Below are 24,387 nucleotides of genomic sequence, written 5' to 3'. Positions count from 1 at the left end.
ACTGTACCTCATTCCTCAACTAACTGAGGAAAAGAACACCCATAGCGAGGTTCTTTTCTGATCTAAAGTTCCGTTCTAGCACTCTAAGAGTACGAAGCTGTTTCCCAAGTACAATTTCAGGCACTATCCATCGTCAGCTTGCACTTTCTCAGGTGTTTCTGTGTTTCCTTTGAAAATCTGCTGGCATAAAATGGAAGTTGTCAAGATACACTCTGCCCCTTTATGTGAAAATCAAGAAAGCTGTTTGTCTTCTATCAGTTTGATTCTAATATGCTGCTTCTCTTGGCAGATACTGTTGGAAACCATGTGTTCACGAGTATTGCCTCTTGCTTTACTATGCTTAACTTTACCTGACTCGGATCTTTTCACTGCTCAAAAGGAAGAAAAAAATGTGCAGAAGAAATACTTAAAAGAATAAGAGTTTTTCCTGAAATCACCCTTCTTTAGAAAGTGATAGGATAAGTTTTGGTAGAGTTTTCTTCTTCTTGGATTGTTAACCGTAACCTCCTTATTTAATAAGTATTTATAAGAGCTTCCAGATTATCTTTTTTTGCTTAAGATATTTTGTCAGCCCTGATCAAATATTGAGAGTGAGGCAGTTTCTATTGTATTCCAAAAAAGATTGCCTCAGTTACTGAAAAACATGCTTTTGTTTAAGTCTGGAAGTATTTGACAACAAGAATGTTTGACTTCATTCGTTCTGAGCCCAGGGCTGATGCTGCCAAGAGACTGTGAGTCATCTGCAGATTCACTCTGTGTGTTGCGTTCTTGGAAAGGAGGCAATGGGCGGAACAGATTCTCAAGCTGGATTTTTTTTTTTCCTCAGGAGAAAGAGGCATAAAAACGAGGAATTACTAATGGCAATAGCTTGCTACTTGGCACTTATAGCTAAGAGCAAGAATTCCGACGTGTTTATAGAAACGATTTTAGGATAATACAAATAAATAGCCACAATGAGAACAGCTGCCTTTTTCCTTAGGTTTAAGAAAACATTCACAAATTCATGAATTTGGATATATTCATTACCACCATAAAGCTGTGTTTGTGTGAGAGTTTTTAAATAATGTTCTTAAATTAGAAAGTTTAGCATTACTTTTGAGTAGTCCTTCTGAAAAGGAGAGATTAGAAGCATGTAGTACTAACACTTTTAGGAGAAAATCTGTCAAGTCTAATTTTGCTCCTTGTTTTTCCGCTACAGGCTTGTGTCTCCAGAACAGCCACCAAAGGCCAAGTTCCTGACTTTGGGGTCTAAATTTCGCTACAGCGGCCGCACTCAAGCGCAGACCCGCCAGGCCAGCACCCTCATAGACAGGCCAGCACCACACTTTGAGCGCACCTCGAGTAAACGGGCCTCCAGGAGTCTAGATGGAGGTAAATCCCCTTCTGAGCATTTGGGTTCCTTTCGTCTTTCTCTAAGTGGTCTGGTTAATAAAGTCACCAGCAGAAAGCTAGAAGAGTTGCCGTCATTCTGTTCCCTGGGAAATAAAAGTGCTTTTGTTCATGGCAAATAATCTTGGTAGTGATTTGAAGTTGTCATGAACATTTTCTTTGCATTGTCAGTGCTGAGAATGTTGATTGATAGTTCTTGCTCAGGAAATGTTGGGTAAACATGTTTACTGGTTTGACTTGATTTTGGTGTATATGGCTTAGTTTCTTGAACTTATTAATTAATGTCAAAATATATTTCTGAATTCAAATGATTATAAAACTTTCCTACCATCACCAGTGTTCTGTAAGTTTAATTAAAAACTACTGAAGCTATCAAATTTTCTTAAGTACCAGAAACCATTTACCGCTTTAAAGGATTAACTTTATATATATAACACATATATATATAATTTTAACAAAAACAAAGAAAATATGTTCATTTGTTTTTCATCATAAGAGGAAAATTTATATAAATGTGATTTTTTTTACTGGTTTTAATGTGTTTAATACATCCTATTTTATATAAACTATATTTGGAACTTAATTGGCACTAAAGACAGTGTTTTATTTCATAAATGTATCTTATTGCTTGGTCTCATTATTTAATGAGTTACTGATGTATTCCCAATAAGAGTGCTAAGGTTAAATTATGTTTATAATGTATAACAAATTTATACTATTTTAGGGTGCTAAATGATGGGTTTAATTTTTTGCTATGTAAAAATAGAAAGTAATATGGATAACTTTCTATGATAAACAATTTTGTAATTTTTTACTGATTTATTATACATATATATGATTATCTTAAATTTGAAAAATTTTATTTGATTGTTTTTGAGCAAAAAACTATTTTGGTATTACTTCATGTTTTTCCCCTGAAATATGAATTTGAACAATTTAATTTTAAATAATTGGATAACACTGATCAGATAGTTAACACAAAAACGCTTGTCATTAGTGAAGGATTGACAGCCATTGGCTTTATCTACATTTTCTAGAAAAACACTTGGAAAACAGGTGCAAGGTTGACATACAGATATTTCCCAGGAGTTGTTGGTAGGATTTTGATGACATTTATATTTGTTATTGTTATTCAATCTAGATTTTAGAGAAGCTTCCATGTAATTTTATGAAGGTTACAAAAATTGTGCAAGGATGACCATGAGGCTATCCCCAACAGATCTCCACATTTCCAGATACAGTGATATAGATGTAGAGAATTATTGATGCTTATTCCCAACTGGACATTTTTCCAAGGATTTTTGAAATAGTGTGCCAGTCTTGTGTGTACATTTCTCAAGTCTTAACTCTGTTGCCGCAGAGAATCTATGCAAGTACTGAATAAATAAATTCACTGTTGTTTAATATCCTGAGAGAAGTCATTTCTCTCTTTTGGATCACTTTATGTTTTCAGCCTTTGTTTTAAAGTAGGAGGCTCGCTAATCCTTATATTACCAATCTTAGGTATTTAAAAGAGCGATAAACCAGTGCAGTTTTTTTCTGTTTGTTTTTGAAGTATATAAACCATGCTAAAGGAAACCCACCATCTTGTATTGGTGGTTAGCACAGAGGGTGGTGGGAGTTTGTATCATTCTGAAAACAATGATTTTTACAAGTAAAAGCAGCAAACATGGCACAATTACCCATTATTTTTCCCTTTGTGTTTTGGACACTGTCATTCATCAGATGGACAAGTCATCAAAAGGATTATTGTGTTATTCTGAAAAACAGGAGGCTTTTCACGCCACTCCATGACCAGCAGGCAGAGAGCTCTAGTGAGGACTTAGTGCTTTATTCCAAGGCAGGGCCACTCAGTAACCAACTTCTGAGTTCTATTTTCTCTACTCCTCATCAGGCTACCTTTCTTTTTGTTTTGGCCAAATGTTGTATTTTCAGTTTCCTGTTTGTTTTTTAAGTGAGACTAGAATCATTGAGATATAATAATCTTCACATAAATTTTCTGGGGATTTCTTACAATGTAAAAACCGGTGGTCTCAATGAAGATGATGATCATGTGACCTTGAGTGAGTTAACCTTGGCACTGTAGGCTCAGTGCCCATACCTGTGACGTTCTCAGGCTTCTTTACAAGGATTTTATGCCATTAAAAAATGCATTGGTTTCAGTATGTGTAAGGAAAGCGGGAAACAGAAATTAAGTGTTTCCAAGTGTGCAAGATGATCATTTTGTTAACTCTAGTTTAAATCTTTAAATTTGATATGTATTTAAATTTTAGTGTTATTCTGTGATACCTTTTGTTGATCACATTTTTTATTTTTGTAGTAATTCCCCATTATATTTAATGGATAGTTAGAAATCATCATTATTCACAAGTCATAGACTTAGCCTAGCTGTCATTTTAATGTTTCATGTGAATTAGTGCTGACTTTCAGAAGTAATTGTACTTAAGGGCTAGGAAGCAATCAGTTGTGGATATCAGCAATGGAGATTTAAAAATAGGTGGATTCTGCTGGACTTGGTCTTAAGGGGTCAGGAAAGAGTCCTGGAAGGTTTAGCTGCAGCACTTGAGTGCAAGTGTATGGGTGGCGTCTGGGAAATAGGCAAGAGCAGAAAAGCAAGCTTTGGAAAGATTGGGGGAGAGATATAGTTTGAGAAGTAACTCAGATACATGATTCAAATTACTAGATGTTTTCCAAGGTCAGTGTGGTGAACCACACACAGCTACTTCCCTCCGTGCACCTGCAGCCTACAGGCACTTGTGGGTCTGGAACTCAAGCCGATCATAAAGTGTCAGTAAAGCACTGTGCTGAAATGCCCTTCTGGGAGTTCTTTGAGTAGAAACTACAAATAAAGGGTTTTCCACCTGCTGCTCATGTTGCCCTGTTGAAGTTTGAGGCTGTCTTGTCTCCATCTGTAGGAGGAGTGCAAGGAGTGCAGGGGGACTGTGCTCACTGTGGGCCCTATGAAGGATGTCTGTGTTCAGGTTGGCTGTCGTTCAGCTGGAGACATGCAGCAGCGTAGAGTTTAGGAGAATGAAAAATTTTAAGCAAACATAGAAGCTAAATCAAGTCTACCTTTATGTTCTTATGGTGTTTAAATTAAGGATTGCCTTATTGAGGGACTCTTCAAAACATACTTGAAACAAATCACTAATAGTTAGATAATTATCCAATGGTTAGATTAAGGAACAAATTCAAGCAAGATTAAAGCGACCCTAGAGAATTAAAATCTTCCTTACGTTGTAATTCTGACATTTTGCCCCAATTCTGGAATTTTGTCTGGTGTTTGAGCTCCTCCTACTGGCCAAATCCATAAGCAACACCTATCCTTCAAAAATCTTTACACTGAGACCTAGTATAATTCAGTGGGTTAAATTTCAGAATACCTTAAGGGCTTAGTGAAAGTTTTAAAAATGAGTTAACCTTATGTGTCGATGTTTTCAAAATTCAAGCAGTGTGTCCCTGTTCATTATTCACATGCTGCCTGATTAACTGTTAGGAGGTAAATTTCAGGGAAGTTTTTCTATTTCCATGGCCCGAGATAAAATAAAATTTTCTTTCTTGCCAGCCGCGCTTGGAGTTATGGACCAAAGACTTGGAAAAGAGTTTCCTGGCCCCGCTGGGGAGATCTCACCCTATGGACCTGGAGTTGTCAGCATGGCTGTGGTACAAGATGAGGACAGCAGGAGGGAAATCAGAAGCCCCAGTAAAGCTTCCCAGCTGCCACTGCTGGAAGGAAAGGTATGGCATCTCAGCACGGTCTGTGGTTGGAAAGGGCTCCCTAGACTAGGGCTCATCTGTTGCATTTTCTATTCCAGAAATCAAACATTTTGATTTTGTACATTCTCCTGTTGACGTTATTTCCCAGTAGGAAATGCACGTCCAGTCTTCGTGGTTGGGACTGTGATCGCTAACGTTTTGTTTTCTTGATTGTTACTGAAAGCAGAATATTTTGGTTAAAGTTATAGTGATGCAAGTGAGTAACACATGGGCCTTTTTTTCTGTCTGTATGATCATCCTTTCTGATTAAACCCCCATATTATAAATGCTAGGGATGATTTGAAATTTATACCTGTTTGTTACAAGTAGAGTTTATAGTGTATTGTTTATTTTAATTATTGAATTTTTGACATGCACAAAGGTTATTATATAAAATCTACAACTGGGAAGATATTGTACATCCAAGAGTAACTGCTTTGTAAATAATGAGTGAGACAATGGCGTGTTGATGATAGGTTTGTTTTTTGTGCATATATCATCATGGAGAAGGAGTCTGTACTGTGTTCTTAAATTTGTCACTATTTTTATTACTCTGGGCAGCAAAGTTGCTTTAATGTTTTTTATTTGAAAAGCTTGAGTTCTTCAGATCACTTGTATTGTGTATATAAAGTGACTTTTAAGGAAATTTTGTCTGACAGGTAGAGTTGCAGAGAGAGAAAAGGAGAGAAAGAGAGATACCTGTCCTTTGGTTCACTCTCTAAATGACCACAAATGCTGGAGCTGTACTGGTCTGAAGCCAGGAGCCAGGAGATTTTTTCCAGGTCTCCTTTGTGGGTGGAAGAACCCATGTACTTGAACCATCTGCTACTTCCCCAGGCACATTAGAAGGGAGCTGGATTTTAAACTGTGCACTCCCTGGGACTCAATCCAGCATCCATATGGGATGCCAGCGCCCAAGGAGAGGCCTTATCTGTTACTCCACAGCGCCACCCCTGCCTGTGTTTGTCTTATGCATAACATGTGAAAACATTTCGCTAAAAATGAATGCAATCATTCCCTTGATTTGTAATGCATTCCAAATGTAACTTTGAATATATAAGCAATCTGCTAGATAAAGTGGTTGCCAGTACCACAGGAATTCCTGTGTCGATAGCTGCTGAGGGATCAGGTGGGTTTTGTTGCCTCAGCACAAGTGTCTGCCTCATACATGATAGCCAGTCATTTGCATTTCATTGCTAACTGATTTGTGGTCGTAATATGTGAAAATTATGTGTTTGAACATTAGTTGAGAATATAGACTGAGTCCAACAAGGTATTTCGTTAACTGCTGAGAAGGTGTCAATCATTTTTATAATTATGCTAGTAAGTGTTTACATCTGAAACAGAAGAGCTCAGAATTTCAGAAAGTCTTTGCTCCTTGTTGCTTAATTTGACACACTATATAAAACAGAAAATGTTCTTTTAAATTCTAAAGGAAATTCTGCTTTTCTTCAGCAAACAAATGGATATGTTGGCTTTTTTTTGCCAATACTTTGAACATTTTTCAGCAACCGGGTTTAAGATTAAATACTAGTATTGGACTTGATGGGATTTATTTGCAACCAGCTTGAAAATGTCAGTTAGTACCTATGGATTTTACATACTGAAAGTACTCCAGTTTTAAAAACGAGTCATTTAAGTCATTTTATAAGAGCAATGTGTTATTTGATCCCTACTTCAGAGTAAAGTCTTCACTAATGACCCATTTCTTCTTTTCTTTCTTCTTGCATTTGTTTTTCCTTTGACTTGATCTCTTGTGTAATTTCATATTCAATCATGGATTTACCCCTGAAAATAGACTGTTTCCATTTGCCCACCTTCACCGCTCATCCGCTATGCCTCATCTTTTCTCCCAAACCTGTTGCCAGTCCCTGAAATGGATTTGCTTTCCGACATTTCAGAGGAAGACCCCTTTGGGGAGGCCGACCAGATCACAGTAGACAAACTAGAGCTCCTTTCCACAGGTGAACCAGCAGGGCAGGGAGACCCTGAAGGTGCCACCCCGGATCCGGTGCTGGATCCTGCCGTAGCCCCTCAGCCTGACTGTCCTTACCCCCTTCCAGAGAAGACTCTTCAAACAGCTGACCACAAGGATTCGGAGTTGGCCTACTTCTCCTTTAGTTTGCACAAATGCTTCCCCTCTGGCTTGCCGTCCCTTCTTGATGAAGATGGCTATCTTGCTTTCCCCAGCCTCCCCAAGGTCTGGGTCTCCTTTCTGCCCCCTGACATTCAGCACTATGTCCCTGTCACTTCCCCTTCATTCATCCCTTCACTTATCCTCATTTTTGGGCTGCTACTCTCGGCTTCTCAATCAGTTTCTTTTTCTCTCACCTTTTCTCTTCCTCTGACTCTAGCCCTCTGCTATCTAGAGGCTAAAGTAAACTCGTTTCATGTGTCTTGGGACTGTGACTTGAGTAATAAAGCAGAGGAAGAGGAATCCCTTAGTGGCACTTTCTCCTAAGCTCCACTTTGTGGGGTCAGGGAGCCTTCACTTCTTCATGATATTCCCTCCTAATTTAGAGTGTAAACTTGTGCATAAATCTCAACACTGTTATTTGTACACTAATGAACATTATAGTGCATGAGAAAGAAGTGTAGACACTTCTCACATTTTAAGTTGAAAGGAAGATGACAGCATTGTTTCATGAATATCAAGGATACACTAGATTTTAACAAAAGAAATATGAGATAGGAAATCCTGTGTTACCTGTAAAAACTCATATTTTTTACCTCCCTTTTGCAGAAAAGTGTCAATGCTGTTCCTTTAGGGTGAGACTTTTTAAAATTATTTCTCTCATTCAAAATCCAAGCTTGTTCTTGCATTTATAAGAATATATCTGTAACCTTTACTCCTGACATTTGTAAATTTAATCTTAAAAAATCCTTGTCTCCCTGTAATTACAACATTTGCAGACCAAATGAATTTTAGTTGGTGTAGTTTTTTCCCAATCCTAAATCATGTAATTTTGTGAAAGAGACACCATCCTTACCTTTAACAGATGTGTGTGGTGTGGAAAATGAAACGTGATTTTTTTTGAATATCTGAACCCTTAGTGCTATGAATTAAATATCTAATTTGAGAGTTTTTACCTTTGAATAGAAAAACTTTTCTTCTGTTATGCTGTCCCTGTATTACTGAGTCAGTGTTAACATGTACAGTATTTTTAAGTTATTTTGTTGAATTTTCTGGTGATACAATATCTCACATTTTGTGAATACTGGGAATACACAGAATAAATCACAAAATTTAGAACAAACCCAGAGAACAATGTGAAGATAATACAATAGAATGCCTTAGGAGACACCACAATTTCTAAGGTTTACCTCATAAATACCAAAGACCAACATTTTAAAGAGTTATGTGTTGATCAAGGAATTGGGAGATGGTTCTTAACTGATTGCCGAATGATAATTTCATGATTTGCTTCCAATAATAATACCTGGAGTTCCCTATTTACTCTTCATGAATACCAAGGATATAATTTTTAAGGTAACTGGCTTGGACTTTTAGAATTGGCAGTATCATGGCAGTAAAGAAAGAAAAGAATGTTTGGTGTAAAGTAGCCTGTAATCATTAAACTGTTTTTCTTTGATATCAAAATCAACGTTTTTTCATTCTTGCCATTCTTTTCCTGGCATCAATATTCAGCTAATATTTATGCTAGTTTTAAGCCTACAAATTCTTTCTCTTGGGCCGTTATCAATAGTGAGAAATGTCCAACTACACAAGCTATTTTTATTTCAATAATTTTTAAAAAAACAAAGTGCCTATATTTAAAAGACTTTTTAATATCCACCATTTCGATAAGCAGGTAGCTAATAAACAAACCAGTCCTCATTCCTCCAGGAGAGAAATTCTCATTTAAAAACTAACTAGTATGGCAAATGGTTGTTCCCAATGTAAAGTTCAGGACAAATTTCGCAACATTGTACCCTTACACATTTTAAACTAGAACAGATTGAATTATGCTACTTTTGGACTCTAATATTTTCATTCAAAACAAAAAATACCTTCAAAAGCAGAGCATAGACGAGGGACTGAGAAAGAGTGAAGCCTCCATCCTCCATTATGCCTTTCCCAAGGGTCATTTCCATCATTTGTACAACACTGCAGGTGAAGAAAGACCAAGTGGCTTAGTATTCTGCAGCTTCTGAGGGCCAGACAAGAAAGGTTGGTAATTCTGGTCAAGTTCAATACAGCTTCTCTGTTGCATTGGGGTAGAGTTTCCACTAATTCTCCCCTTCTTTCTGGCCATTTGCTGTGATAACTCTCAGGTGAAGATGGAAGAAGAGGAACTACACCTGGATGAGGTGGCTGTGTTTTCACTAAAATTCAATATGTGGCTGCTGCCTGCCGTTGTGCTGTTGGGGAGGGAGAAGAGAATGCTCTTCCAGGGTTTATTTGTTAGTTTCATTTGCTGTGGCTCTTAGTGTTAAGATTTTTTTATTCCTCTTATTTAATGTCAAACTCTGGGTCATTTCCGATGCTTGCTGTTTGATGCACTTACGTTTATTTGCCTTTCCCCCCCTGTGTGTGATTTAATTTCACAGAAAAATTCCCTGAGAGTAGAAGGGGATAATATTTATGTCAGACATAGCAATTTAATGTTGGAGGTTTGTATAATCTAAGACAACGTCTCTGTCCCGATGGCTGCCAGGCTGCTGTGGATGGGAGGTCACGCCCAGGCTGGCTGGAAGTTGCCTTCAAGCACGATGCATGAGATGCATGGGGGAGATGCTCCTTGGGAGTGCATGTTGCTAGTCTTACTGTGTCCTTTCCAAGTGGCTGAGGTAGCAGCAATATGTCCACCAGAAGTTCTCAAAGTGACAATTGGGAAAAAAAAAAAGAGTTCTGTTTGTCCAATGAATACAGTTTTTATCTATTCATCTTGAAGTCGTACAAGCAAGCTGCTTTCCCTCCTGCTGGTTATCTCTAGGGTGTGGAGTCTGCAGTAATGTGCTTCCACCCATCATGTACATTAACTCCAATGGATAGTTGCTGATCTGGCAGGAAATAATTTGACTCTGCATCTTTGCCCTAAATCCATGCAATTAGGAATGTGGTCCACGGAAAGTCTTCTGTTGGAGAGTTTCCCAACAAATCTGATTGTTTTGACTAGAAAGAAAGAACAATCAAGAGGGAAAATAGAAAGGAAAAGCCTGGACAGCCCATTAGGAATATGAAATGTGTTCCCTGTGTCACATGAGAGCATTCCTTTGCTTGTTCTAGGGCAGTGTTCGGTGGTTTATTCGGTGGAGAAACGCCACTCTCAGTAATGTGACTAATCTGATTGCTTTTGGCAGCTTTGATAACTGTTGGAAATATATTTTTGCTTACCTTACTAAAATGCTGTGACATATAATAAATAACATCACTTTGAACAAATGCAAGAAATGTGCCTGATCTCAAGCCATGGTCACTTTTTCCATGCCATGCAAAGACTTTCAGATTTTTTCGGAGTTTTGCAAATGGCTATAGAAGCTCATAAATGAGCTACTATGCTTGTGCATGAATATGGAGTATCTAATTTTATCAGATGCATGATCTGTTCCTCTGGGAGTGGGATGAAAACTAAATGTACAGGTGGCCCTATGATTCTTGAAATTTAAGAAACTATTTTAAAATTTGGTTAAGATCATACATCCTATCAGCTAATTGCTTTCCACTCCCACCTTCACCATTTATCAGGGCCACTCCAAAAAGTCCTTTAAGTACCACTCTTCAGGGTCTACTCCAGTGAAACATAACCTGGCAGTTTTCCTCCGTCTGTGTCTCTAGAAAGCCTATTTTGTACATGCGATGGCTGGGCTGCACTTTTGCAGTTGGCAAGTATTTGAAGCCAGTGAGAGGTTCATTTATCACACAGAGATGTCAAACGGATACAGCCCCGGGAAGCACGCATTTTCACTCCTTAGGAACTAAAAGCCTCCACTGGAATTTCTTGGATAAAAGACAGACTGAGGTTTTTTTCCTTTCTTTTTTGGATGATCCTGGACTGGATTTCCCTTTAAGGCCCAGTGTGCTTTTGGTCTGCCTTTATTCTATACTCGATTTTCTGTGCTGATAGAATGCGGTTTTAATAGTACACTAATGAGGTAAATTTGCTGGTCCAAAATAATAGGCTTCATTTGAATCCAAGCATTGGGAAGGAGGATGGCCACTTCAAACAGCTTCATAGATTCCTTCTGTTACTGCAAACAATTAGTGCTTTAAAAGTTCTAAATGGGAAGAAATTAGAGTCCTTTAAAAATCTGTTAAAAGCTATACACATTGCCTTTATTTTTAAATTTTTGTGCAACTCATTAATGCTATCCTTAGGTGATAATAATGGCTTTTGAGACTCGGCATTTTTCTTCCTTTACTGAGTTTTGTTTTGTTTTTTATAAATTTGCTTTGTCTTATTTTTGCTTTTGTCCTACTGGGGTTTTTTTTTCCTTTTGGATGTGTTCCCCTTTTGTTACGTTGCGTGTTGCTAGGAGCTGGATAAGGCCCAGGAGGACATACTGAAGCATCAGGCTAGCATTAGTGAACTCAAACGCAATTTTATGGAATCCACACCTGAGCCGCGCCCCAATGAATGGGAAAAACGACGTATCACACCTCTGTCCCTACAGACACAAGGGGTATGTCACTAGCTGTTTCTTGGCTGTATGTCTTGTTTTTCAGTAAAACTAAGGTTGTTAATGTCCTATGTTGATTCTTGGGAAATTACATAATACTCCCATTTAATATTTTTATGTAATTGCTAATAATGTTTAAAATACTAAATATTTATTAACAGTATAATACTTACTGGTCTTTCCCTAGGTAGATTGTATGAGTTCCAAAAGTTTCAAAGCAATTTCACTCTTTTATGCTGGTATATTAATAGTCATGAAGTGCTAGCATAGGACAACTCGGAAATAAACATTTTATTAAATAAGCTATTTGGTTATTCACTTAAGTAATAAAGTTTATTCAATAAATGAAATAATTAAAGGAATGCAGATAACATTTACAATGGTTTCAGATCATTACTGTGAGAATAATGAGTTAAGACTTTAAAAACTAATGAGCCCTATTGAAAACTTGTAAAATGGTATGTGAAATGCAAGCGAATATTGGAACGTCCAGCTGTGTTATGTCGTGTTATAAAAGCATCTTCCCATACTTGCTCTTTTTTCCCTTGTACCATTTCCTTCTCCCGACCACTAACAGATGTATTACTTTTAAAATCTATTGTCAAAATACTTCTCTCTTAATGTTAATATCTGTTCCTTTCTGATACTCTCAAATCCCTTTTGTTGTTGGCCAGGAAATTCAGTAGGCTTATCTATCATACTTAAGAGACAATGATCATACTATGTTTAATTTTGAATTTAAAAAGTGTAAATGTTACACTGTGATTTCATCCTTGTTCTTTTCAGTGTCTTGTTTAGCTTGAATGTTGCCAGTGGTAGACATTCAGTCTAGGTAGTCTACTGGTATTTTCCTTTACTTTTCCTTGGAAAGCAACGCTGTTCGTTGCTTTACATTTGTAAGTTTATGACACTGAAGGGAAAATAGCTCTTTGAGGATGGATGAGTCACTGTAACTGTTGCGCTGAAAAACAGAATCTTTAGAAATAGTCATGTTTAAAACAATGTGTGGGAGGGGCTGAGGAAAAGGTCTGCCTCTCCGATTTCGGAGGGGAGATGAGCTTGGGCAGCGTGCTCCAGTGTGAGGCGCTGCTGACCTGCTGTGGTTTGCCTTTCCTTTGTGCGCGCCTGACGCTGTTCCACTGACCCCACAGCTGCTTATGTCTGTGCCGCTGCAGGTGTAATGTGTGTGTCTTATCTGTTGATTATGTCTGTTGTTTAAAACAATAGAGAAAAGGCGACCATCTTTTCAAGGATATTTTATCCATGAAGGAGAAGTACCTGAAGGCGGCCACGCGGAGAGTTGAAGAGCAGTCTCAGGAGGCAGACAAGGTGTTCACCTTGCGTCCTTGGATCTATCCTTGCTTTGCCACATTTCCTTTTCTGTTTACAGCCATAAGATGTGTCTCATTTTACAATGTGTCAAATTATCTCGGAAATCAATTTTTAAACATTTGAAAAGTGAAAGTTCCAGTATAGAAGCATAGGACCACTGGGAGGAGAAACATATTGCAGAAGCACTAACTTGATATGTGTGGCTTGACAGTTGGAAAACTGTAATTTCACATAAAAATGCACTGCACAGCTCCTAAGTCCACTGTGCTGTTTAAAAATAAACTATGTGCTTTCAGTTACTAGTTTACTAATCACATACAGAAAACTTAAGTTTTAATTTTTTTTAATGGTAAAATATAGTTTGATGCTTCATGGCAGTCTCTCCTCGATTTCTCTGTGTGCGCCAATGTACGTGGAATATCCAGTGTTATCCAGGAAGCTAACTTTCCATTGCTTTTACATTCTCATTCTTTTGCTTCTACTGATTTTGCTTATTCTGTTAATTGCAGAATGTTTATGCTGCTGGAGGAGATAGATTGTAAATACATAAACAATAATGTGATCACAGAGCAGGCAGAGAGCCTCAGGTACCAAGTGTCAAGAGATGCAGTGTTGAGTTAGACGGGCAGAGGCAGTGGCTGCTTTTACCCTGGTGGTCAGGAGATGCTCGTATTTGGGATGAGACCTTCGTGATAGCCAGGAAGTAGACAGAGGAAGGTTTTTCCACATGTCAGAAGAGCAGATAAAATAGTCCCCAAAGCAAGGAGCTTTAGGAACTGAAAGAGCAAGGGGAAACATGAAGAAGGCAGACCATGTCAGTGCTCTGAAACCCACATTGACAGTTAGGAATTGTATCTTAGGAGGGATGGGAATGCCAATACAGAGTTTGGAGGTGAGTGGTGAATTGATCCTGCACGGGTCTGGCAGAAATCCCTCTGCTGCTGCATGAGGAATGGATGATAGAGAGTGTGAATGACAACAGAGATTAGAGAGAAAGGAAGAGCATTTTCCTGTCTCTTGTTAACATTTTCTTGTTAACAACAAGAAGCGTGCATCAAAGCACATGATGTGTTGGGGGAGGAGGCAAAATAAATGGAAATTCTCTACAGAAACTTTAGGTCCAGTTGAGACAAAGTATTTCAAGAACCCTGAAAATGAGAAAGAGCATGTCATGCGGTGAAGCAGTGGTACATTTCTGTACTTTAAGCTAATCCTAAAACCCAGGGCCAGTTGGATTCTAGGTGTGCATTGAAGACTTCAGTGTCACATACTTTTAAAATACTCTGCCTTAAAAATCGGATCTCTTGAACAAGTTGAATAGCATCATTTGATCAAATTTAAAGTGATGTCCTTTGACATTTTTTTGATAGTATGCTTTAGAATTTGTGTGAATATGTTTAAAGTTATTATTTTTCTGAATCCCATGTTTTAAGGAATGTATAACATAAAACCATAGTATATAAATTATTTTGTTGTAGAGGTTAAATTGAGGTGATATAATGTGAAAGTTCAATCTCAAAGAGGTCTGAGATGGTTTTCTGCACTTGAAGTTGCTGCTTTTTTCTGTTCTTTCAATATGTGCAGGAAAACATAGTTAAATGACATACGCGTGAGTTGTTTTAACTACAGTTGTTCATCAGGCAGATATTTTCCGACCCGTCTATACTTCATCAATTTTTTCCTCAAATTTCACGCCACTCTGTTAGTTGAAAATGTGAGAGAGTTTAATCTGCCGGTTTTTTTTTTTTTTTCAATGTGTTAGTTTTGACTCTAACAGTCTATGTTTTTGTGTTCGGTCTTTGTTGGGCTTTATCTGGAATTATTCTTGTACACCTGTGACATGAGGGAGGGCTTTCTAGGAGCTCTTGTGACCTCCCCTGTTTCTGAGGACAGACCCAGTTCTTTCATCCAAGTTGGACATCCTTGTTTAAAGGGCAAAAATATGAAGGTGAGATTTCCCTTACCAGTTATTCAGGGACATGCAATTTTTACAATCCTCGCTGAGGTTTCACTTGTAAGTTTGTCTTTCCATTTTCAAAATGAAATTCTGTGGCATGTTTAGCATGTGTTGGGGAAATACTGTGGGTTTATGTCAGTGTTTATTGTGCAAAGCAGTAGGAAGAAAGGAGGGAATGGTAGGCATTAGATTAGCTATGGAAGAAGGTCTTACACAAACAGACGATTAAATGGTCTGCAGATCCAGCAAAATCAGCAAGTTACAGAGTGCTTATGGAAAAATTGGAGGCCAGAGAGGTGGATCATAGAAATCCAGGCTCCAATACAGCAAACACAGAGCTGTTCTCTGCAGTGACCAAGAAACTGCCTGAAGAATAGATGAAGGTGTCTGATGGTGCTCAGTTTTGTAAAGCTTCAGTGACAAACAGGGGAGTTTTAGTTGGTTTGTGTAGTTGCAGCCACCAAGGATTGTCAAGCAGGGTGGGGATGGTGGTGTTCAGGCCAACGTCAATTTATGCATGCTGCAGAATCTTTGAGAATTCTCATCTTTCATTTTGTGCTGCTCTGTTGTTCTTTCTTGTATAATCTTTCCTTCCCATCAGTAGGTCACCACTGCTTGTTCTCATTGTTAATTCTTTGCTCTTCCTTTTCTGACCTCTCTAGAGCCTAGAAGAGGAGATAACATCAATTTTCTTTAGTGAAGAGGGTTTTTCTGGTAGCATGAAAGCCACCTTCCCTTCAGCCACCACTTGGACAGCAGAGGGCGCTGTTGTGAACTCTAATGCACCTTCTGAATGGCTTTCTTCCTCGCTCTTCTCACACTTGCCTGAGGTGCATTTTATTTTGTTTCCCCTGTTACTAAATGCCACGTACAGCCCGATTTTCATTTTCAGATATTTTGATTCACATTCCCTGCTGCAATGAAATCTTCCTGGGAGAAGCACTTAGGAAACAATGACTGAATTTGGACATGAGGGAGAAATATAAACTACATATTTCCCCTGGTTGTTTTGATAAACAACAACAACAAAAATCTGCCTAAATTCAGAGAATCCTTTAAGCTTAGGGCCCAAGCTGTTGAGGAAACCCTCAACCAAGAAGCTTGGTGTGCTTTGCAGTGTAGCGTCTCATAATTCAAGCTGCAGGCATCTTCTGCTGGCTTGTCATTTTAATAATTCTGTGGAAACTATTGAAAACAATTAATAGTTGTGTGAAAATTCTTGTGGAAATATTGAAGGTGAAGTAATTATCTTGGACCCATAGGGATTCCCTGAACTTGGGCAGACCCATCTGGCCAGTTGAGTCTAAGTGAATTCACTGACCTATATTAGAAATGGATGTCTTATAAAGGTTCTAGCAATAGATACATTTATAAAGAAATTATAAATAGTCTTAGTTAAATAACATCTGTTTGTTAAAATAGGTTTAGTTTGATATCTAGAAGGATGACTCTCTGGTTGAGAACATAATTTGCATGCTAATAATTTTGAGCAAATTAATACATACCCTTGCCATGTACTTAAGCATAGCAGAGGAGACCAAAGGAAGCTTTTATCTTGTATGTATTATTGGGATTTGTGTCAATTTGGCACCTTTAGCCCGTGGTTGCCCATGTCACTGGGGCAGGTGAAGAAGTCCTGCCATCTTCTGTAGGAGGCAGCTGCAGTCCAGTCACCATGTTGGCAACTTCACTACACGCAGTGGCCAGAAGGTACAGAGGCCCGGTGCCCTTCTCCATTCGGCACAGAGACACGATCTTGAATACACAGGGCTTCTGTCACTGGCTGAATTATTCTGAACTTAGAGTCCAGACAGTAGTGTCCCTTGAATATCAAAAAGTTGACTGTTCTTTCTCAATTTAAAGCTTTTAAAGCTAACTCCTTCATAAGGAAATTTTCAAACTAGTTCATGATTCGTATCATTGATACATCCACATATCATGCATGCATACAGCAGCTGTCTGTTGGACATGTGTGTGCTTGGGAATCAGCTAGAGCAGCTTCACTCCAGAGAAGCGGGTGGTAGGGATGAACGTGTCAAAAAGTGGACTTGGTTCATCTTTCAAAGATGCTGGAGGAGGATCCAAATTCTAAGAGAAAAACCCTGGAAGCCACCATTGCTCTCCACCCTGACGTATGATATGTCTTTTCTAATATAAAATACAAACTAGGATGGTAATAACCATTTCTAAAATGAATGCTTTATAAATTAGTAAAAATAATAGTACCATATGCTTAATAATCTATCCATTTCGAAAGTGAGGGTCTAGGCTATAGTTTGATTAAAAATAAAAATTGTTGAGTAGGTTTTAAAGGTTTTTAAATGTATTTTTGAAAACCATCAGGAAACCTTAGTATGGCTCAGATATTTAATACACATCTTTCACTACCTAAATAGAGCTGACAAGTAGAACTATATTACAAGCATTTTGTTTCTTGGAGTGTGCTGGCTGCATTTGTGTTTTTACTTGTGCAAGCTTCAGAGTCTGTCCCAGTTTACGTTTGTGTGTCTTTGTGCACAGATGTTTGTGGGTGTCAATTCTTGCTGCTCTGTCTTTGCAGTGTCAGTCTTCTGTTGTTGTTTGTTTTTTGGTGGTTGTTGAGGTAAAACTTTATTGATTGTGTGTCCCTGGTTGCTTTTTGTTCTGCAGACACGTGCTCCTGAGTCCGAAGGGCCTTGCCTTGGAGCCAGGGATGCTGTTAAGGTTCTCCCCGTTTTCCATGTTGACATCATTGCCTGACGTTCTCATCTCCCCTCGCATTCCCCCGCTTCCCTTTCAGTCAGCCATCATAACCATCTGTGTTTTTCTCCATGACATGACTCTGCCATCAGTTATTTTGGGTTTCCATTGTTTTTGTTTATTCATGTCTTTTTGTTTTCCCTCATCCATTTTTTTTTTTCTTGTGCAGAGTTCACATGAGACTCTGAATGTAGTGGAGGAGAAGCAGCGGGCAGAGGTTGGGAAAGACGAAAGAGTAATCACGGAAGAAATGAATGGTAACGAGCTATCACCTGGGAGTGGTCCTGGGGAGATTCGTAAGGTGGAGCCTGTGGCACAAAAAGACTCCACCTCCCTGTCTTCTGAGAGCAGCAGCCACAGCGAGAGTGAGGAGGAAGATGTGGGAGAGTACCGACCCCACCACCGTGTGACCGAGGGCACCATCAGGGAAGAACAGGAGGAGGATGAAGAAGAGATGGAGGAAGAAGCCAGCCGAGCAGCCAAGGTAGTAGAGAGGGAGGAAGCAGTGCCAGAAGCCAGCCCAGACAGGCAAGCAGGTGCCAGTGTACCCACAGTAGACACAGTGGCCCAGGAGAAGGTAGTTGCCCAGGAGCTCTCTGGAGAGAAGAGTGTCAACGAAGGCGCTCTTAAGCAAGACGTGAGAGAAGAAACAGAGGAAGAGCAACATAGAGTTAACGGAGAGGTGTCTCATGTTGACGTTGATGTTTTGCCACAGATTATTTGTTGTTCTGAGGTAAATGGGAGTCCTGCGTGGGAACTAATCTGTTGAGCTCTTTCTCAGGTGGCCAGCACCTGCTGCTTCTTCAGCTATCCTCCCAATTCTTCAGCTGTTTCAACGAGAATCTGACTTTGCTCTCTCCTGGGAGGAAGGGCGATTTTCTGCCAGCTCAGTTCATGATTTCTAGCCTTTCTGCAACTGGATCGCATGTAGGGTAAACTCTCCTACAACCGTTGCATCATTTTTTTCTTCTCCATTTCGCCTTTCAGTTTTTCTTTGCATGTTCTTGATGCTTCCAGATTTTTCCTTAGTTGCACTGCTTCCTCACACTACATGCCTTTTTCTCTTGGTTTCCTTGGGGAAACGTGTAGGTAATGCGGAAAGAATGTTCGATGCCAGTGTGTGTGCTACTTTTGTCATGGTTGGGGATGACTTTTTGGCTCATTTTCTTCACTCTTATACCATAAGATGGTTAGAAATGATGGCAGGCTTTTGCTTACTGTGGAGCTCTGAATGCAGCGCCAGCAGTGATGAGAACATGATTTTTGCAATACCATCATGACTTCATTTTTAGAACCTAGGGAATGTATGGTTTGGTTAAGAGACTTCTCTTTGATCCAGGCAGCCAGAGGCTAGACTGTTGATCTAATAGAATATCCTTCTCTTCTCAATTGAGTCCTAACGTCTGTTCTGGATTATTTGCAAGCTGATCTTGTGTTTGGTGATTATCTACGCTAGATAAGGATTTTTGTTTTTTTCTCCAAGACAGAAATCTTTACAGGTTCCGGGTAGATGAAGTCTTGGTCACCAAATGCAGTGTGTATCTCATTTGGAAGTGCGTGAGGCTGAGCCATGGTTTACTGCCATGGGATTAGTTCTTGATTCCAGACTTACCTGGCTGTAATGTAGACATTGATCTGTATCTGCTATCTGTGATGGATTAGAAAAATCTTGAAGTGACTTTGCCTTGAAATAATTACATGGATTTGTTTTAAACTTCTTGTTTTACCTCAGAGAAGATGGTTCAAAAATCTTTGGACACTTTGAACTAGCGTTTTCTGCAGCGAATAAGAGATTGTTCCTCGTTCGATAATTATACCTATTGGGAATTTTCTCTCAGAGAAAGTGCTGGAATATTTTGGTGGTAACATTGTCTGGTGTCGTACTAAACTGACAACCTCAGCAGACTACAATGTCAACAGGCTGTCAAATCTGCCTCTCCCGTAACGTTCTAAATCATTTAGAGTTTTAACACAACATTGATAGAGTAATTTGAGATTAGTGTGAGCAATACGAAAGAAACACTGCACATTTTAGACAAGTATAAGCAGAAATCATCAGATTTGAAGATGTCTTTTCGAAGATGTTGTATTTGTTGTCAGTAATGCAGAAAGGACGTTCTGGGCAGAAGAGCAAGCCTCAGCCTCCTCACTGGCGTGCCAGTGAACAAGAGCTTTCATATAGACCATGGGACTATATATACATAGGATAGATACAATTTATAGATATCTAAAAAATATATAATTTGTACATTGGCTTGATAATTTAAGTAGTTGGAGGAGGCACCATAATTGGAAGAGAAAAAATCTGGAGCCATTATGTTATTTTTCATATATACACACATATAAACACATATGTGTCCATATGTGTACGTGTGTTACATGCGTATGTGTATATATATGCTATATTTGAAGGAAATTTTTCTTCTGTATATTTGTTTTTGGATATTTGCTTTTCTTTTGTGCATGAGTGTGTGTTTGAATATGATTTTACACTTATTTTTGAAGGTTCCTTTATACATTTTAACTTTATTACCTCTAGAATTTAATTTTCCCTTCCTCTCCACCCCAGCCACCAGTGGTAAAAACAGAGATGGTAACAATTTCTGATGCCTCACAGAGAACAGAAATCTCCACCAAGGAAGTCCCCATTGTCCAAACTGAGACCAAAACCATCACATATGAGTCTCCACAGGTATCAAAGCTCCAGACTTGGGCTAGCTGAATTCTCTCTTAGCTCAGTGTGTCTTGCTTTGGCCTTCATTCTATCTTTTCCTGTCTACATGTTTCAGATTTTGACATGACTTTATATGTCCTAGACTTCAACAGCAACATAACTTGTGATGTTGCTTTCACAGATTATAGCAGATATGTGGTCAGGTTGATGACCCTGTAATTATAGTGGAACTGTCTGTATGATTAGTTAGGACAGGGAGTATTGATCTTATGTTTGTAATATTGGAAGACATTTCTGGCTTTGTTTCCAAGAATTTAATGTGCACTTAGGAAACAGATCATGTTGCAAGGCTTACTGGCTGTGATATAGTCTGTGATTTGTGGCTTAGCAGTTACAGTTTTTACCCCCTTGACTCAGTCACACACTGTGTGCTTGCAGGTAACACAGACATGCACATGCACACAGGCCAGGGCTTCTTCACATAGGACTGTTTTCTGAAGACACATGTCATCATTTATAAACTTCTATTCTATGTGTATACAGAATTATCAGATACTAAGCATTTGATTAACTTTAATTTTATCAACAATAAAAATGTAATCATTATTTCAAAGTGGAACTGTTTCCAAGTATATTTAACAAACCTGTGTCCCACTCACAGGGGAAAGGGAATAGGCTTCTGCCATGCTCGAGGAAGGCAGGTGATTGCCCTTTCAAAGCATACTTGAAAAGGTCTAGTGGATGTGTGGGATGCATCCCGTAATTGTATTTTAGGTACATTATCTTTGTGTACATAGATTGCATCATGAGCACAAGCGGATTTGTTTGTTTGTTTTTTATGAACGGCTGTGGGGGCAGTGGGAATTACATGTCTATGTCATGGCACATGCTCTTATAAAAAACTATGAGTGCCTGACCCCAATTTGAGAGAGGTTTTCCTCGGAACGCAGAGGGCTCTGGACCTTGTGGTTACATCCTTTTGTTTGCGTCTGGACACAGAAGGCAGATAAGCTTGGTGACCTTAACATAAACTGCTAGGCTATTCTCTTGCTTTGTTATTTATTCTTCAAAACTCTGCTATGTCTTCCAGTATCAGGGAAAACAAGTCAGACATTTTAATATATGTGTGGGGTATATATTTGATACATAGCAAGAAGATGCATGCATATAGAAATGCAATATTTGTACATGTATATATGCTTATATCACACAAGCTGTTTAAGAACAATATCATTGGGAAAAAATCTACTTGAAATGAAATAGTAAATCATGCAGGTTCAGTTTATCTTGGATTCTGTTGCTTAGTAATATGAGAAAGTGTTCATCTGTTTTTACCTACCTGTGCTAGAACAACCACAAGCTTGGCATTCCTGATGACTGTGGAAACTTCTCGGCCTCGTTGTCTAGGGGTTTTTCCCTCGCCTCTGCACCTGTCCCTCAGATAAATTCCTTCTTGACACTGGTGCAGCTTTCAGTCCGCTTTCTGCTTCCGTTATTCTTTTTTTCTCTTCCTGCAGACTTTGCTTCTCCATGTACATTTAGCCTCTGGCCTCTGCTCTGTTGTAATGCCAGCCACTCTCCTGGACAGTGAATTACCACTGCAGACATGCCGACGGCAGGCAGATAGCATGGTCTGCCAACCGTGCAGAGTTTGGATGGATGCATGCTCAATGGGGTGGGGTCTTCTGACAACATGACAGAAGTTAAGCATAACCTTGTATTTTTCCTCTGACTCTGTGAAGATTGATGGCGGAGCTGGTGGTGATTCAGGCACGTTGCTGACTGCACAAACCATCACGTCTGAGTCGGTGTCGACAACAACCACCACACACATTACCAAGGTAAAGCAGTCTCAAAGGCTGGGAAAAGGTGGCTCATTGCAGACAAGGTGTTTTCTGGTTTGTAGCTTTGTTCATGTTCCTATTTCCAAGCAGTACACAGATGGTACTAGTGGAATAAAAATGCCTTTATCCAAATAGTCAAGAAATCAGTCTCTACTGGCAAATGTGTTCCAACCAAACTGTTATTTTGAACAGTACAAGGGGGTAAAAATATGCTGTGGATAACTATATTTAAGATAGCTACCAGACTAGAGAGAATAAAATTATAAAATGTATCATTTATAAAAAAACAAATTTACAAAAATGGTGCTGCTTCTATTAAGCCAGCTTGCCTGAAAAAGTGTCATTCAGAATTTTCAGTTAAGTTGTTAAATAATGCAAAAATGTCCTTGTTTACGTGAGCTAGTGTTATCTTTACTTGGAGCATTTTCCCGGTGTCTAAATGTTTCGTACCAGAGGACTGCTGTGGGCCCTGGGCCCCTGCAGCAGCGCTCACACTGTGGGACTTGTTACAAGGGTAAACGCTGTGTTCCCACCAGGGAACCGTGGAAACCCGGGCAGTGTTTCACGGGGATTCCCGGGGATCATGGTGCCTACTAGACTTGCTGGATTTCTAATGCAGCCTTATTTTGCAGCGTTTCCTTTTTCTCTGACTTTACAGCTGATGAGTGCTTACAGGCTTTGAATGTATCCTTTTATACCAGGTATGGATGTATATATCCCCACCCCGTGTTTCAGAAATTTAAAATTTAAAATTAAATTTTTTTTTATTTTAAAAAGTAAAAAGCTTTGTAGATTTAAAAAGTGCTGCATAAATACAGGACGTATTATTACTGCTCCCTTTGAAGTGTATCAGTTATTGAAGCTACAATAAGCCTATTTTCGAAGAGTAAAATTCTCTTACTTGTGTCTTGGATTATAAATTGGTCGGAATTGTAAAGGTTGACTGTGTGTCTTATCAGGACCTCGTACTGTTCACTCATTGCGTCTTCAGAAGGTCACAGGTAGATGCTGTCAGATCTGCTCAGCATATACTAGCCAATCAGCTGTTGGGCACCTAACCCAGAAGTTCTATCCAAGCCCTTAAGCTGCCGTGTTCCAAGTCCACATGCATGAGTGGGTACTAAAGCTATAATTAAAAGCAAATATTTAATGAAAATCTCTGCTATCTTCCCTAATTTAAAACAAATCCAAATTCTTTTGAAACATTCGTTACACCAAATTAAATGAACAAAATCACTCAAATCGTATGAGCAGAATCAAGCAATAACAAGCGTAATTGTTTCCCAAACTTAAATCATATACCCAAATTGCTAGAGATCTTTGTATTTTTGCAAATATGGAAGAGCTACTTTCTATTCTCTTTTTTCAATGTGTGGCCAGCTAAGTATCAAGAAACTTAGAAATTACAACAGACTATCCCTTGGAACTGCTTGCACTAAAGCATTTTTCCCATGTTAATGTCACCTGAATGTTGATAGATTAGTTTTAGAGATGCTATTAGTTGAGGAATATCTGTGAATGCTATAATGCTAATAGGATTCTCTGCTGAACTTACAAGCAGAGACAGCTTCTGTAACATTAGTTTTCCGCTGCTTGGATGATCAGAAGTCTGGGTGGGTAGGCTCCTAGCTGTCCTCTCCATGACTTCCAAAACACATTTTGGTGATTGCTGTCTTTTTTTCCCCTTCTCCTGTTATGACCTTCAGACTGTAAAAGGCGGAATATCTGAAACCAGAATTGAGAAACGCATTGTGATCACAGGAGATGCAGATATTGATCATGATCAGGTAAAGATCTCAGGTCCTTGTTCTGAAAATGATGGTGTATGTGTCTTCTGAGTTATGTTAGCATCCCAGGATCAACCCTGTCTTAGAACCTCCTGGACGATGTCCAACTGCTAAGCACAGTGTGAAGATATTTTACAGCTTGCATGCACTTCTTCAGCCTTTATAATTTAGAGTTGGAATGAACTTTAGCCTTCTGACTGTGTCCACTGGCTCAACATGTACTTTTGGCTAAGATCATCTGCAGAGTGTTTGGCAAGCAATAGATGTTCATATGGACAACTTAGTTGA

At 38.9% G+C, this 24,387-nt stretch overlaps 2 protein-coding genes across 2 annotated transcripts in view; both read left to right on the top strand.

Moving 5' to 3' along the window:
* EPB41L2 (erythrocyte membrane protein band 4.1 like 2) overlaps window positions 1–24,387 on the top strand; it is a 205,214-nt gene that overhangs the window by 161,572 nt on the left and 19,255 nt on the right. Inside the window, exons 12-21 of the mRNA XM_040965558.1 lie at window positions 1,199–1,371; window positions 4,955–5,127; window positions 9,697–9,759; window positions 11,623–11,769; window positions 12,994–13,095; window positions 17,705–17,758; window positions 17,964–18,527; window positions 20,364–20,486; window positions 22,211–22,309; window positions 24,019–24,099. Coding sequence (XP_040821492.1) covers window positions 1,199–1,371; window positions 4,955–5,127; window positions 9,697–9,759; window positions 11,623–11,769; window positions 12,994–13,095; window positions 17,705–17,758; window positions 17,964–18,527; window positions 20,364–20,486; window positions 22,211–22,309; window positions 24,019–24,099 — 1,579 coding nt within the window. The remainder of the gene's footprint in view (window positions 1–1,198; window positions 1,372–4,954; window positions 5,128–9,696; window positions 9,760–11,622; window positions 11,770–12,993; window positions 13,096–17,704; window positions 17,759–17,963; window positions 18,528–20,363; window positions 20,487–22,210; window positions 22,310–24,018; window positions 24,100–24,387) is intronic.
* On the top strand, window positions 5,998–7,933 carry LOC121146205 (band 4.1-like protein 3). The gene has a single exon (XM_040965559.1). It carries the CDS (start codon window positions 7,022–7,024, stop codon window positions 7,604–7,606), a length of 585 nt encoding a protein of 194 aa, XP_040821493.1. The 5' UTR covers window positions 5,998–7,021; the 3' UTR covers window positions 7,607–7,933.

The sequence above is a fragment of the Ochotona curzoniae genome, unplaced genomic scaffold (genome assembly GCF_017591425.1).
Source record: "Ochotona curzoniae isolate NIBS_2020 unplaced genomic scaffold, NIBS_Ocur_1.0 scaffold_3890, whole genome shotgun sequence".
Taxonomy (NCBI): domain Eukaryota; kingdom Metazoa; phylum Chordata; class Mammalia; order Lagomorpha; family Ochotonidae; genus Ochotona; species Ochotona curzoniae.
This window is presented reverse-complemented; position numbering and strand designations above follow the sequence as displayed.